This window comes from Phyllobates terribilis, unplaced genomic scaffold (assembly GCF_046119375.1).
Source record: "Phyllobates terribilis strain yellow unplaced genomic scaffold, ASM4611937v1 Scaffold_2__4_contigs__length_985480577, whole genome shotgun sequence".
NCBI lineage: Eukaryota > Metazoa > Chordata > Amphibia > Anura > Dendrobatidae > Phyllobates > Phyllobates terribilis.
The window spans coordinates 114,666,416-114,683,537 of record NW_027362762.1 but is presented as its reverse complement, the minus strand read 5'-3'; the positions used below and the strand labels follow the sequence as shown (position 1 = coordinate 114,683,537).

At 42.4% G+C, this 17,122-nt stretch overlaps 1 protein-coding gene across 1 annotated transcript in view; it reads right to left on the bottom strand.

Annotated features, from left to right (window-relative positions):
- Positions 1 to 5,999: 5,999 nt before the first annotated feature.
- KL (klotho) overlaps positions 6,000 to 17,122 on the bottom strand; it is a 70,159-nt gene continuing 59,036 nt past the window's right edge. The window contains exon 5 of the mRNA XM_073662517.1: positions 6,000 to 15,240. Within this exon, the coding sequence (XP_073518618.1) occupies positions 14,903 to 15,240 (338 nt within the window). The 3' untranslated portion in view covers positions 6,000 to 14,902. The remainder of the gene's footprint in view (positions 15,241 to 17,122) is intronic.

Sequence of the window (17,122 nt, the reverse complement as noted above, 5' to 3'; positions counted from 1 at the left end):
AACGACGCAGCAACGATGCGGCGACCCGTAATGATCTGTATAACGATGCACGCCTATGTGTTTTTGTGTCTGAGTCGTCAACAAAGTCGTTGGTAAGGTGTCAAACACACCGATGCATGCTACCCAGCGGGGCCTCAACGATCAAAGAAATGTCCAGACCATTCCGACACGACCAGCGATCTCACAGCAGGGGCCTGGTCGCTGCTAAGTGTCAAACGTAACGAGATCGCTACTGAGGTCGCTGTTGCGTCACAAAACTTGTGACTCAGCAGCGATCTCGCTAGCGATCTCGCTTAGTGTGACAGGGGCTTTAATCCCATTATGAGAGATCATCCTCAATAGTTAGCTAGTTGTTATACTGACCTCTGCAAATTTTAAAGTTATATTCCTTTATAACTAGTCAAATAAAAGTTATATTTTAGGGTCTTTAGGTTGGGGTTTTTGTTGCCTTTGGCTAATAGTGTTTATAGTAATTACCCCACACTGACCTTGGAATAGTATGGTTGGTAAATGGATCTAAATCCCATTAAACACTTGTGGAGAGATCTAAGGCTATGTGCCCACGATGCAGAAATGAAGCAGAAAATTTCTGCAGTATTTCTGCATCTCCCTGGCAGAAAAAACGCATGCAGATTGTGCATGCGTTTTTCCTGCAGAATACATGCGGATCCACATGCGGATTCACATTCGTTTCCGCATGCAGATTGACAAGCGCTTTCCAGGCGATAGCATCACTTGGAAAGTGCTTGACAACTAGGTCACACTATATAAATCCATGCAACCGGCATGGATTTATATAGTGTGAACAGTAAAAATGAAAACAAATAAAGCTATACTCACCCCCGAGGTCCCAGCGTGGCTGCAGCGCTCGTTCCTGTCTGGTTCCTGGATGCCGGCATATCGCGAGACAGAGCGGTGAAGGGCCTGCGGTCACATGACTGTGACGTCACCGAAGGTCCTTCAGCGCTGCTGGCATTCAGAGAGAAGACGCCGGACAGGTGAGTATAAACTTTATTTGTTATTTTATTCTTTTTTTACAGGTACAATGGTACCCAGGTCTGGATGAGAGTCTTCTCTCCTCCAGAACTGGGTACCATCCGCACATAGAGACGCATAGAAGCCGCTTGTAAAAATGTACAGTCACGGTTTCTGTGCGTCTCAATGCAAGTCAATGGCGGGAGTTCCGCTGCGCTTCCGCAAAATTAAATGACATGCTGCGGATTTTTGTACGCAGCATAAACGCTGCGGAAAAATCCGCAGCATGTGCATAGAACATGCGGAATCCCCTTGGGGACCATGGGGTGCGGATTACCTAGCGTTTAACAAGCGTTTATGCTGCGGAAATTCCACAGCATAAACGCTTGAAAAACGCTACATGGGCACTCAGCCTAAAAAACTGCTATTGGGAGAAGGCACCTTCAAACATGAGAGACCTGGAGCAGTTTCCAAAATAAGAGTGCTCCAAAATTCCAGTTGAGAGATGTAAGAAGCTTGTTGATGGTTATAGGAAGCGACTGATTGCAGATATTTATTCCAAAGGGCGTGCAACCAAATATTAAGTTGAGGGTGCAAATAATTTTGTCAGGCCCATTTTTGGGGTTGTGTGTGAAATTATGTCCAATTTGCCTTTTTTTCTGTTTTTTTTTGTGTTGTTCCAATACACACAAAGGAAATAAATAAGTGTATAACAAAACGTGTAATTGCAATAATTTTCGGAGAGAAATACTCCATTTTCTGGAACAATTTCAAGGGTGCCAACACTTTTGGCCATGACTGTAAATGAGAGTTTTGTTTTTCATATGCCCCTTTCTTTGATTTCTAGTTTGGAGGCTCTTGAGAGGACGGGGTGGGCTGCTTAAGTAGGATAAGAGTACAATAGATAAACCTTTTTTGCAGAGCTCTATACTCCTGTGTCTTCTATACAACAAAATGTATTACTTGTTGTGCTGTCAGCAAATCAGCGCTTCTGTTATCAGTGGAAAACTCTGACTACAGGGCTCAAGACAACCTGAGTTACCAGAGCTCAACCAGTCAGAGCTTCTCGCTAATAACAAAGAAACTCCGATTTACTGTGTGCATTCTGAAATAGGAGGAATCCAAGACTGACATATTGCTTTATGGTGGGTCCTGTGAAAACTTAGAAGATAACTGCTAGTGACATGCTTTTATTCTAAGCTAAAAACAAAAGAATGAGGGCAGAGTGAGGATTTTGTGTAAATTAACTTTTTGTTGACCAAGTAATTGTTAGTTATAGAGTGCACATATCGTTAGAACACACATCAAAGAAGTGATATGCACTTACTTTTCTCCCACCAGGCGTTTTTCAAAACTTGAAATTGAAAAAGACTGAACATATGTAATGCAGGTACCGGAATGCAACGCACAGAGACACAAGGCGAGAACAGTCAGAGATGTTTGTAAACAGTTTTATACAACAGGTATACTGAAACAAGGGATTAGCAACAAGGGTAATGAACAGTGGTTTGAAATATCAGAAAAATACGAAATTTCTCAAAGTAAGACGCAGTCTCTTAAAATAAGGCGCAGTCTCTTAAAGTAAGGCGCAGTCTCTTAAAATAAGGCGCAGTCTCTTAAAGTAAGGTGATGCCCTCAAGCATGAGAGACACCACACAAGTTCTTTAACCGTGAATTTGGCCCTAGCGGGGGTCACCGGTTATTCCCACTAGGCCGTGAGTCTCTTTCCGGATGAATTCAATTAAATCACGTTGTGCTACTTTAGCCCCAACCGTTCCCCTCCCAACCTGAGTACTTAAACCCAATTGTCACCGGTACCATGGGTGAGCAGTGGAAGTGACGGCCCTGCTCACGTATGCAGCTCCTCTCTGCTTGGCTGTTGGGGGCAGTCTCTCGAGCCTTGGATAGGGGGGTCCAGGCCTCGTCGGGTTCCGCGAACTCACTCAGCACCGCGATCAGGTTCCTAGTATCCTCAGCAGGCACAGCACTCGAGTCACAACTGTGAGCGATCCGGAGCTCTTTTACCGGTGCCCGGCTGGAGCACCTCTCAGGCCTCTGGATTTGGCCTGTCACACGGGGTTTCTCAGGACGCAGGGAGCACGTCTGCTGCTTGGCGCCAAAGACCCCTCAGGTTTGGCGCGCTGGCCTCTTATCTCTCTCAACTCCTTCCTGGAAGTCACCTGATCGGGTCCAGCCTCTGAATCTGCCCTCCCTGCAACTTCCTTTGTATATTTTGGTTCCGCTTGACTGTCTCTGGCCAGTAGATGGCAGTCTCGCTCCATCCTTGAAACGTCATGTTGAAGTTCTTTTACAAGATTTTTTGCTCGTTCTACACATATGAGCAGCAAAGTGCTTTTACAATAGAAATGAGTAGGAAGAGTCTCGTAAGGCCCCGTCACACTAAGCGATGCAGCAGCGATCCCGACAACGATACGACCTGTCAGGGATCGTTGCTGCATCGCTAATACATCGCTGGTGAGCTGTCAAACAGGCAGGCTCACCAGCGATGAGGGGAGCAGCGACATCGTGGAAAGAATCGTTCCACGATGTCCTGCTCCCGTTACCAGCCTGCTGCTTAAGCAGGAGCAGGCTGGTAACTATGGTAAATATCGGGTTACTAAGTGCGCGTGTGCCCCTAGTAACCCGCTGTTTACCATGGATACCACTCTGCTACGGTGCGCTGGAGCCTCCGCTCACCGTAGCAGAGTGGTATCTATGGTAAACAGCGGGTTACTAAGTGCGCGCGTGCCCCTAGTAACCCGATATTTACCATGGTTACCAGCCAGATCGTTGGTCCCGCTGGTCACACACAGCGATGTGTGCTGGCCAGCGGGAGGCCAACGACCAAAAAATGGTCCAGGACACTTTGCAACGATCAGCGACCTCACAGCAGGGGCCTGATCGTTGCAAAGTGTCACACGTAGCGACAACGCTGGTGAGGTCGCTGGTGAGTCACCAAAACCGTGACACAGCAGCGATCTCGCTAGCGATATCGCTTAGTGTGACGGGGCCTTTAGGCTACGTTCCCACCATGAGCTTTTGCTGCATGTTTCCTGCTGCAACATTAAAAGTCATCATAGTAAGCTTTTTTTGCTCATTTTCTTAGGCTACATTCCAGCGATGAGCTTTTGGTGAGTTTTTGATGTTGCAGATTTTCTGCACCATTTCTGCACCCATTGGGTACTTGCATTTTTTCTGAAAATAGGCAGCGTAAAAAACACTAAAAACTCATCATGGGAAGGTAGCCTTAGACTTTTTTTGAGGGGGGGAGCAGATACACTCCAAAAATCTCCATGTCCACATAACATTACTCTTAAGATGGCTTTAAAAAACTAAATGCAAAGTTATGTAAAGGAGGTCTCTGATTGTTAAGTTAATTTAAGCGCATGCTTTTTTATCAGAAGCCATGTTCAGAATACCGTACTGTGTGGGGAAGGCACATTTAAAATGAGGAGATCGGCACTACTCCAGAAATTTAGAAAAAAAGAAGCAACTTTTGCTGTATCTGAATGGACAACGTTGACATTTACTATGGTGTATAGTGACAAGAAACTTAGTTTTTTTTGGATATTTTGGTATATGTTGAAGATGGTAAATTGTGTACAGATTTGTTGACTATATCTACTGATATAAATTCTTTATTACATTATGATAGTTTCCATCCGAGAACTACTGCACACTCTCTACCCAAAAATCAATTGAAGCACATTAGGGGAATTGTGACTGATCCGGTAAGGCAAGATAAAGGTAGGAAAAACATGGGTCAGAAGTTCCTTAATCGTGGATACTACTGCGAAGTAGTGGACCGGTCTTTAAGGAAGAAAGCATCAGACAATCCTATAGCCTCAAGAACTAAGTTAGAAAGAGTTCCTTTTGTGACTACATTTGGACATCATGGCCGAGTCATTGCTAATATTGTGAGAAAGCACTGGCATATAGTCAAGGATACACACCCTAACATTGACATCTTTCAAAAGCCACCAATAATGTCATATCACCAGCCTAAATCTATCAAGGATAATCTGATTACGAAGGTCATTGGGGTCAAGGAGCTAAAACAATGGTTTTCAATCTATATATCGATATGTATTTACTACACTTTACATAAGCCGCCTAAATAGTATTTATTCATGTCATAATTTTGGCAACAAGGCGGGATACTGATCTGCATGTGTTTTCGTATTTACCCACAAGATGGCAATGTTAACCCTAAAAAGTAGAGTTCACTAATGTCAGCGTGTTACCTTATCATTATAAAGCTTTATTCAGACAGCCATGATTTTTCACATACACAAATAATGGTCTAAGTGTCATCAGAGTGTTTTGTTCGATTTTCACCAGTGTTTGGTCAATGTGTCAGTTTTCACCATCAGTTTCGTCAGTGATTATAAAGTATGAAAAAATAGATAAATTACAAAGCTTCAGTACTTTACAATGTTTATCATGGACATCATATGAAATGCACATTGGTGACATCCGTGATATTCCCAGACCCATAGGCTTGTATTGGTAATTTTGATCCTTGACGCGGATCAAAAATGGACATGTCGTCATGATTTTTTTGTGCAAAAATTATGCACAAAAAAACACAGACATGTGAATAGCACAAAAGACCTTAATGTTTTATTCGTGGAAATCACGGATAGAACACGTATGTGAAAAACGTACAGTATGTCTGCTTGAGGCCTAAACAATAGCCACTTATTTACTAGAGATGAGCAAGCTGATTCCCACTGACGTGGTCCGGTACCGCGTCCAACATCCTCGGCACCTTTGACACTTACCAGGTGCTGCATCATCACGATGTGCATTCTGGTTGGGCTGCACTGAGCCCCGAACCAAAGCGGCGCAAATCAAATTGCTTATTTCTACTCTTTACCAAATGAAAAATCATCTCCACTTACTGCCGAGGTTGGAAAAAGTATAACAAGTAAGATATTAATCAAAAAAACACTTTTTTTTTATTTCAAATGTGAAAGACAAGATTAACAAATTATAATCATTTATTTATTTTCTCATATAAGACATTAAAGATTGAATCTAATATCACATTTTATACAGTCAATAATAAATGTAAAAATCTCATTAATTCTGATCATCATCATTTTCTAAGACAGAAACAATGTGTCTATAATAAATATTTGTTACGTCTTTGCAATCAGAACAGTACGTGCAGATGAAGGTACACACAATAAAATTTGGAGCATCTTTACAGACTGATCAATTTTAGCTCCACAATTTTGGCATACGTTGGTAAATCTTATGCCTCTAAACCAAAGGATGTGGTGCAGGGGATGTGTGCCAGAAAACTGACTCAACTTATATAGTGAATCTCCCTCATTGTGTGAAAATCTTATGTGGCATCAAATAATGTATTACATATAAATATATATTTTAAAGGCTGAGAATTAGTCTTTATTTTTGTTATGTTAACTTTTTTTTTTTCTTGATAGAAATCAATACAATAAAATAAGGAGCTAAATTGTTGAAAATGGTGGATAATTTTAATTTCAGTGATGTATGCCAATTTAAGTTTCATTCTATGGACCTCATTTATCAAAACTGTCTAAAAGAAAAACTAACCATGTTGCAACCAATCAGCACACAGCAAGACTGACTGCCAGCTCACTGAGGGATCAGATCACAGCTGCGTATTGAAGTCTATGTAGAGGGGATGGAGGAGCAAAGTAAGAGAGATACAAAGACACTGCTCCTGATGAGCTACTGATCTAGTAAGTGTTTTCTCACTCTGAATTTACAGCCTCATTTTTCAGTGCTGCTATAATGTACTATATGCTACTGCTGCTTCTAAATATGTGCTACATTGAATCAGAAGTATCTAAGACACCAGAGTTACTACTTCATGAAGTCATTTATTTTTCAACACATATATTGGGCGAAAAAGCAAAATTACATCCCTAAACAGCCTTTGTGAAGCCATAAAGTAGCAAAAGAAAACTGGCCAAAACATTGCATTTGATATTGCATGGTGGAAAAGTATCTGTCTGTATTACTCAGCAATGAGGACATAAATTAAAGGGGTTCTCCAGTCCAAATCGATAAGTCTGCAGTCACTCTAAGTGGCTGAAGACTTATGAATCCCCCCAACGACCACACTGTGCACTGCGGGGATTCGGTGGTTTCTGAGCCGGGACTGGAGGGTATGTATGAGTTATACATACTCTCAGCCACTGGGCGCGACCTCGCTCAATATACTTGTATAGAGCGAGGCCGAGTCCGGACTAGTGATGCGACCGTCCAGTGGACGTGGCTGACTAGAGGGCTATGGCCCACTGGACAGGCTCAGGACAGGAGTATGCATGACACATACATATCCTCCGGTCCCGGCTCCGAAACCGGCGAATCCCTGCAGCGCACGGTGCGTGCACTTGGGGGGATTCATAAGTCTGCAGTCACACAGAGTGACTGCAGACTTATCGATTTGGACCGGACAACCCCTTTAATCTTGACCAAATTTCAAACTCCATTTGTTGAAATGCAGCCCAAAACTTGCAAGGATCCTCCATCATGCCTCAATGTTGCCTGTTACACTTATTATTGTGCCAACTCTCCAATCTTTCGGCAAACAATCTGCATTATGTTGCAGCCAAATATTTGACATTTTCTGCACCTCAGTTCCTATGTTTCCTTGCACAGTTGAATTGTTTGGACTTGTTTTCACTTCTGGCTAGACTTCTATGACCAGTAGATGAATGCAGTTTGGTCCCATTGGTGGCTGTTAGTTCTGAGCTGATGGCACTGCTGGACACTTTCCAATTTAGAAAGGAAGTACAGTATTTTGCAGATTATAAGACACACCGGATTATAAAACGCACCCCAAATTTTGGGGTGCAAAACGGGAAAAAATGTTTGTTTTTAAAATAAAATGGTGCACCTTATAATCCTTTTTACCTGGGGGGCAGCGGTGGTGGAGCGGGGGTCACACATACCAGAGATTGGCGATCCTCAGAAAAAGTGTTGCTTATTTAAGGCAGTGGTGGCCCCGGTGGTGGAGGGGCGATGCTACGGGCCACCGGTGGTGGCGGGGAGATGCTGCAGTCCCATCCCCAGAAGTCGGCGGTGAGCGGAGGCAAAGTTCCCAGTATCCCATACATAGCCCTGCGCTGTTCTACTGTAAAATGGCCCCCGGAGCATGCGCAGATCGAGATCTCAATTTGCGCATGCTCCGACGGCCATTTTGCCAAAGCACAGCGCTATGTATGGGATAGGGAACCTTGCCTGCGGTCACCGCTGATTTCTGAGGACGGGGCCGCAGCATCACCCCTCCACCACCGGGGTTGCAGCATCGCCCTGCCACCACCGGGGACCCGCAGCATCGCCCCGCTACCGCTGCAGCCGCCACCAACCTCCAGGTAAACCGTAAGTTCACATTAGAAGACGCACCCCCTTTTTCCTCCCGAATTTGGGGAAAAAAAGTACGTCTTATAATACGCAAAATACGGTAAATATGATGCGTCTTTGATCTGCTGCATTAAGTTTTCTTGGTGATGACTGCATCTACAGTGCACATTTCTTGGTGCACTCAATGCTGAGAAATACTAGCAGATACTTATTCATCATGTAATACCATCAGGGAGGCATCTGATTGGCTCCAAATTTGTTTCTGCAACAGGACAATGACTCCAAACATACAGCCAATATCATTAAGAAGTATCTTAAGCGTAAAGAAGAACAAGGAGTCATTTTTATTTTTAAAAGCATTCTTACTTTGCAGCTTGTTTCCACACTTGTATAAAACGTTTAAACAGTACTCTATATCTTGACATATGGAGGGTTTCTTAGAGGAATAACTGGTGCCCTGAATACTTCTGATGGATTTGTTGGCAATATGGTGGTGAGTTTTCCAAAGGAAACAGATAGTTGGAGGAAGGGAACTTTACATAAAACCATGTGCTACATGAAGACAGGAGAGTGGGTCTCCTTCATGTAGATCTATGTACAGATGACAAAATAGTAGCTAGCCTCCACTCACCAGCTTAGAGACAACTGAAAATTAGTTTGTAAAACTGCAGAGAGTAAAACTTTAGAAAATGCGGGATTCAAGACATAAACGCATGCAGAGGTCCATCCTCTTCTACGGCCACTTGAGGTTGAGGGCTGATTTAAGCACCTTCTCTTTTCGTCTCCATTGCGGCAAACAATTCCCTGAAACAATCCCCTGAAGAACCTCTACATTCAGAAAAAGGGTGGAAACGCATCAGGAGTAGAGATAATGGACCCCAAGGGAAAGTGAGCTAAGTACCATCTCTTTATTGAGCCCTTATTAGATATTGATGATTTTTGAGCAGCCTCCTATGTGCCAAATGTGGGGTATAAGACCTAGATTCGTGTTCCTGTACATAATTGTGGCTCCTTGTAATCCTGTAACCTTCTGATTGTCAATTACAGTCACAACTATTCTGGTAAACCCATTTGTTGCATATATTATGTATACCATGAACTTGGTCATAATATTTAGTGAATATACATATTTTCACTTTTAGCCTTTGCCTTGTGCATATACTGTAGGTTATCGTTGCACTACCTGGGTGTTGATTATGTTACCTGACCAGAGAAGTTTTTACTAGGGTGTCTTAGGGTGCTTTTCACATTGTGTTCCGGCACCCGTTCAGTAACCCCTCACAAAACGGGATTCAGACGTATTCGCCGACGGGGCCATAGACTATAATGGTACCGGCAGAGTGAATGTGCTCTCTGATGTGCATCATTTTAGGGTGTATACGCCTACTGGAGGCGGATGCTCAGACGCAGTGTACTGGGTGTCTGACTCCAGCAGTTCGATAATGATGTACAGTAGAGTGTACATTCACTCTACCGGCACCATTATAGTCTATGGCACTGTCGTTGCATACATCCGAATCAAGTTTTGTGTGGAGTTCAAACGGGGTCACCAAACGGGTGCCAGAACACAATGTGAAAGCACCCTTAGGGATACTCTACATTGAGCGGGGGCGCCATGTTGTCTATAATATGGTGCCATCCTCCACTGCAAGGCAGGGTGAGTTTTTAAGCTGTATTAGGAACATTTATATGACCCCCTAGTCCTCCTGTGCCACACACTAGATGATATATTTCTTCTTCTGCTTTTCTAGTCTATGTGTAGATGCATTTTCTTGTTAATGCCATTATTTTAATGCATATTTAATAAATATATCTTTTGAAAGTATTTTTTCTTTGGTATTTAATTAGGATTCAAGACATATAATGGACAGAAATAGTGATATTCCTCATATAAACACACAGGACGTGTTAGTCTGAAAAGACGATTGAAATGATAGATATTCTTCAAGGAATTAAAGCAACACGAATGCCCATTCCTTCTTTTAGCTATCAGCTGCTCTCATACATATTGGATTGTTAGACAATTGCTAAATTTGGCAGACTTTCATCTAACTTGTATGGCCAACGTAATGGACTAGATGTCAATTGGTGTGGGGGGCAACTACTTTAATCTACTGTCCATAGTGGGACTTAGAGCAGTAGCCTCCGTTTATCACTAGAGTCCAATACATGTTGCTCCAATAAAGCAATATTACTTTCTGATACAAGTCCTGCATCATTGGAGCGCAGGCCTCTTCTCTCTGTTACATTTACATGTACAAATTAGAATTTTACAGCAGAGTATTTTTCCTAACGCACTTTGAGCAAGCAAAAACTATTAGATGTTGAAATGTTAACAAAATGGTAGTGAGAGCTCCGGATGAGTTATACTGGCCATAAATGCTGGTGATGAATCTGTCCATTTTTGGCTATTCTGCTCACAGCAGATTACATGGGGACAGATAGACAGTGTAAATTTAGACTAGACAGTCTGAAACTGCACTATGGCTTAGGCCTTATTCACACATGCGTGTTTAAATATGTACGTGAAAAAATTGTGCCGGTGTCATCAATGTTTTGCATCAGTGTGTTATCTGTGTGTCCGTTTTTACCATCAGTGTTTTTCACAGATGGATAAAGAAATAATAAAGCTTCTACTTTACAATACAAGGTTAAACACGGACAGTACACGGACTGTACACTGATGCCATCCGTGTGCTGTACATGTTTTTCACAGACACATACACTAGTATTGGCCCTTGTGATCCATGCTGCAGAACTAAAATAGTCCTGTTTCCGTGTGTTTCCCAGTCGCCCGGTCCTTGAATAAACACAGACATGTACATTGGACCATAGATTATAATGAATACATGCTGTATCCATGAAAAAATAAACAGATACCACACGTACAGTTGTGCTCAAAAGTTTACATACCCCGACAGAATTTTTCCTTTCTTGGCCTTGTTTTAGAGAATATGAATGATAACAAAAAATAACATGCACAGAATTTGACACAAATGTGTTTGAATGGCTACTAAAGGTAACGTCCTCACCTGTGATCTGTTTGCTTGTAATCAGTGTGTGTGCATAAAAGCTGAGTGAGTTTCTGGGATCCAGACAGACTGTTGCATCTTTCATCCAGCCACTGATGTTTCTGGATTGTGAGTCATGGGGAAAGCAAAAGAATTGTCAACGGATCTACGGGAAAAGGTAGTTGAACTGTATAACACAGGAAAGGGATACAAAAAAATATCCAAGGAATTGATAATGCCAGTCAGCAGAGTTCAAACTGTGAATAACAAATGGAAAATCAAGGGCTCTGTAAAAGCCAAACCATGGTCAGGTAGACTAACAACAATTTCGGCCACAACTGCCAGGAAAATTGTTCGGGATGCAAAGAAAAACCCACAAATAACATCAGCTGAAATTCAGAACTCTCTGAAAACTAGTGGTGTTTCTGTTTCAAGATGCACAATAAGGATGCACTTGAAGAAAAATGGGCTGCATGGTCGAGTCGCCAGAAGAAAGCCATTACTGCACAAATGCCACAAAGTATCTCGCCTACAATACGCCAAACAGCACAGAGACAAGCCTCAAAACTTCTGGAACAAGGTAATTTGGAGTGATGAGACCAAAATTTAACTTTTTGGCCACAGCCATAAACGTTACATTTGGAGAGAAGTCAAGAAGGCCTATAATGAAAGGAACATCATTCCTACAGTAAAGCAAGGAGGTGGATCGTTGATGTTTTGGGGATGTGTGAGCTACAAAGGCACAGGAAGCTTGGTAAAAGTTGAAGGAAAGATGAATGCAGCACGTTATCAGCAAATACTGGAGGCAAATTTGCACTCATCAGCCCGGAAGCTGCGCATGGGACGTACTTGGACGTTCCAACTTGACAACGATCCAAAACACAAGGCCAAGTCGACCAGTCATTGGCTACAGCAGAACAAATTGAAGGTTCTGGAGTGGCCATCTCAGTCTCCTGACCTCAACATCATTGAGCCACTCTGGGGAGATCTCAAGCGCTCAGTTCATGCTATACAGCCCAGGAATTTACAGGAGCAGGAGGCTTTTTGCAAAGAAGAATGGGCAGCTTTACCATCTGAGAAAATAAAGAACCTCATCCACAACTACCACAAAAGACTTCAAGCTGTCATTGATGTTAGAGGGGGCAATACACGGTATTAAGAACTGGGGTATGTGAACTTTTGATCAGGGTCATTTGGATGTTTTTGGTTGTCATTAAGATTTAAAAAGAAAAAACATAGTAGTTTGACAATAAATGGCTTCACCCAACCAATAACCATGAGTGGAGAAAAAGGTTTTCTGTTATCATTCATATTCTCTGAATCAAGGCCAAGAAAGGAAAAATTCTGCAGGGGTATGTAAACTTTTGAGCACAACTGTATATGCAACACGGACGTGTGAATGAGTCCTTATGTTGGATGCTTAATGGGCTGTCCGGTGAACCAACTGTTGGTTGGCTTTCTTGTGGGTCCCTTTTTGATCTTAAAGAAGCACTCCTCCTCCCATCAAAGTTTTTATCCTTTTACTATATTGCAGTCATCATATTGTATTATACATCATATTATATAGCACTGTGCACTTACAATTGCTCATTTTGCCTTTCTTCCCAGCAAATGCTTCTCTTTTCCATTAGGTCTATGATATCATGTGACTAAAAACTGACTAGCTGAATCCTTCTGAGCTATATGTAGAAACAGGAGGTCTCTTTTCTTTGTACAAGTCATGACGTCATCACTGCAAAAGTTTATGGCAGCGGGAAGTAGGAGCAGCCGGTTCAGGAATTGAAGAGGGGAATGATTTCTGCAGGGACAAGAAAATTCCTGTTTCTAGATAGTGCGGAGGAAAGAGAAGAATTAACTGGGTAGAAAGCCAAAATGAGCAATTTTAAGTACACAGTGCTATATAATATGATGATTGCAATATAATAAGAGGATAAAAACTTTGATGGGAGGAGGAGGAGTGCTTCTTTAAATTTTTACTCACATCAGTGCAATATAAACCTACACCTCTTTTTCATCCAAACCATGCCCACCCTCCCAAGAGAAAACACATTACTTTTCTGAATAACCACAGTGTCTTGAATTAATAGTAAATACAGTTGCAATGAAAATTATTCAAACTAAGTATATTAGTAACATTTACAAATGTTTTTCTCTTTACAATAATTCTGAACGACTTCCCTCATGTTTGTTCGCTATTGTACATAGAATGGAACTATGGAAAGATTATTTCCTGTGGTGGCAATGCAGGAAAATGGAACACTTTCTATCAAGTTCTCCTGATTATTACAGCTAACATCTGGGACTTGTGATCAGTTTTTTTGAAGGACACTTAAGAAACTTGGACAATCCCTTTCACTTACAAAATTAAATGATAATGTTAGAGTGAAAAAAACATCACAGGAAAGATCTATTGAACAAAAAAAAAACAAAAAACGTTTCCCACTTTAAGGTTCGTGGACACCAGATGCTGTAAAATACCTAAAATAACAAACAAAGCAGATATTCACCCTCCCCAGATACAGCGCCAGATCTACACAGCTGCTCGGGTCTCAGTGTTTTGGCTGCAGTGGTGACGTCACATTGTCAGTACGAATCACCGCTGCAGCCAATGACTGGGTGAGTGGCTGTGCAGCGATGGGGATCTGTAGTAGGAGACACAGACAGCAGAGGGCCCCTGTGCCAGGACAGTATATGGACCCTTTGCAATCCAACAGCCCTTCATTATACACAATTCCGCCTGCTTTGGAGGTAAAAGTGGGCCTCCTTAGCTCTTGGGCCCCTGTGCGGTCACACATGCTGCACCATTGATATGTCCGCCCCTGGGGAGCCGGGGGAAGGTGAGTTACTGCTCTGTTTATTATTTTAGGTATTTTACAGTGTTTGACATCCACTTTCCTGAAAATGGAAAACCCCTTTAATACCAATTTGATACACTGTGGAAAACTAATTCTGGCCGGACCTAGATAAGTGAATCTGTATCCCACAGCAGAAGCTCCAAAGATGCAAGGACCAGCAAATCTGCCAGCATTGGTGACCAGTCTACACACAGATGCTGTGATCTCAGATGACGTGAGTTACTACCGCTGAGGGTTATTATGAGCTTCACAGAAACGTGGAAGGTAATAAAATTGTAGGGTAATAAATATAATCGGTCAGTTCATTACCTAAAAATCCTGATACCGGACCTAATAGTATAAAATAATTTAATTTAGACTTATAGAACATATCTAGTATAGCGTATTCAAAAATAGAGCTCTACAAAGCCAAGTTTATATTATTATTTTTATATTACTCTAGAAATTCACAGTTTTAGGAGTCAGTTCTGCAATTAGTGGCGTTTTTAACACCCTCTTCAACAACTGTGCAAAATATTTAGGACCCACAAAGCCATTTTGGAAACTGTTAGGCGCACTGTCAACAGGGTTTCCTACTAACGATATAGGTGACGTGAGAGTGGTGGTGGTGGTATGGTAAGAGAGACTGAGGCCTTCCACCAGCCCATGGTCAGGGCCGGACTTCATCTAACCTATTTCTACCAAATGTTAAGTGTTTTCCTACTTATATCTCCTCTTGCCTTTTTTTGAGTAATACGTGATCATAAAGACAGAGACAATGAAGACCAAACACATAAAAGCCACAAAAGCAAATAAATATTTTCTAGTCTGAAACATATGACAGTCTGTGCACTCAAAAATTTCTTCTGGGCATGGGGCTGGAGTAGCATCCACATTTGGAAATCCATTATTGGTTATGATTCGTTTGTATATATTCTTTGAATCTTTAGCCTCGTATTTATTGGCAACATATTTGAACAAGCCAAATTGGGGATCCATCTTATCAGTGAAAGAATAAACAAAATATCCACGAAGGTCGACTCCATCTATGAGTGTGGCTGAAAGAAATAGATAGAATAATTGGATTAATAATGGTCAGTCCCCTGTGAGGTAGGTTGTAAATAGAGTTGGTGCAAATTGATTTGCAAGTCCCATTTCATCATCCATGACAGTTGTGTGTGGCCTCTTCATGGGAGCGGGAGTACCTTTACCTGCCAGTATCTGTGCCTCTACTATGATGTGCCAACCGGCTAATCAAAGAAGAACCGCCAGTAAAATACATTGTTCCCGCTCCCATGCAGCAGCCACAAACTGCTGTCATGACGGATGGAATGGGATGTGAGAATAGACTTCCACCGACCCTAGTTGTAATATGTAAACTCTGGATTGTGGAATAAGTAAACTGTTATGTCACAATCACGCAAGCATAAAATACCTTTTCCTCTATTATCTTTAACCCAACCACCACTACCAGCATTATTTTCTTCCACCATTACTTTATTTTTTCTTCCCCTTCCTTATTCTTCTCTTCAATTGTTTTTAACCTCCCAATTTTTTCACTTCAGCCTTCCACCTCTTTTCCCTTTAAGTTTACCTCCCTTACTTCATTTTCTCCTTTCTTTACTTATTATTATTATTTATTATTATAGCACCATTTATTCCATGGCGCTTTACATGTGAGCAAGGGGTATACATAGCAAAAACAATTACAATAAACATGAACAAAACGTGACGGCGACTGGTACAGAAGGAGCGAGGACCCTGCCTGCGAAAGCCCACAATCTACAAGGGATGGGTGAGGATATAGTAGGTGAGGGTAGGTTGTGCAGCGGTATGGTAGAGCAGTGGTTAGCAGGTTGTACGCTTGTCAGAAGAGGTGGGTCTTCAGGTTCCTTTTCAAGGTTTCCACGGTAGGAGAGCGTCTGATATGTTGGGGTAGAGCATTCCAGAGTAGGGGGGATGCACGGGAGAAATCTTGGATGCGATTGTGGGAAGAGGAGATAAGAGGGGAATAGAGAAGGAGATCTTGTGAGGATTGGAGGTTCTGTGCGGGTATGTACCGGGAGACTAGGGCAGAGATATATGGAGAAAACAGGTTGTGAATGGCTTTGTATGCCATGGTTAGGGTTTTGAGCTGGAGTCTCTGGGTAATGGGGAGCCAGTGAAGAGATTCAGGCAGCGGAGTTTAGGATAGATTGGAGGGATGCGAGAGTGTTGGAAGGGAGGCCACAGAGGAGGAGGTTGCAGTAATCGAGGCAGGAGATGATGAGGGCATGCACTAGTGTTTTTGCAGATTCATGGTTGAGGAATGTGCGGGGATGGGAGATATTTTTAAGTTGGAGTCGGCAGGAAGTAGAGTAGCTTGCGGGACTGGGGAGAGTGGACAGACATTGACGTTGCTAGATAGGTCAGTTGGGGGGTTGAGTGAGATGGTGGAAAGATGATGAATTCTGTTAAGTTGAGTGAGATGGTGGAAAGATGATGAATTCTGTTAAGTTTTAGAAATCTAGCAGAGAAGAAAGATGAAATAGCGGACAGACATAGTGGGATTTTGGTTAGTAGGGAGGAGATATCGGGTCCAGAGAGGTAGATCTGTGTGTCATCGGCATAGAGGTGATACTGAAAGCCATGAGACTCTATGAGCTGTCCCAGGCCTAAGGTGTAGATAGAGAAGATCAGGGGTCCTAGAACTGAACCTTGGGGAACACCGACAGGGGGCGAAATGAGGAGGTGAAGTGAGAGGCACTGATTGTCCTGTCTGTTAGGTATGAAGAGATCCAAGATAGGGTCAAGTCTGTGATGCAGAGAGATGAGAGAGTCTGTAGTAAGAGGGAATGGTTCACTGTGTCAAAGGCAGATGACAGGTCCAGGAGGAGGAGGACAGAGTAGTGTCGCTTGGATTTGACGGTTAGTAGATCGTTGGTGACTTTAGTCAGGGCA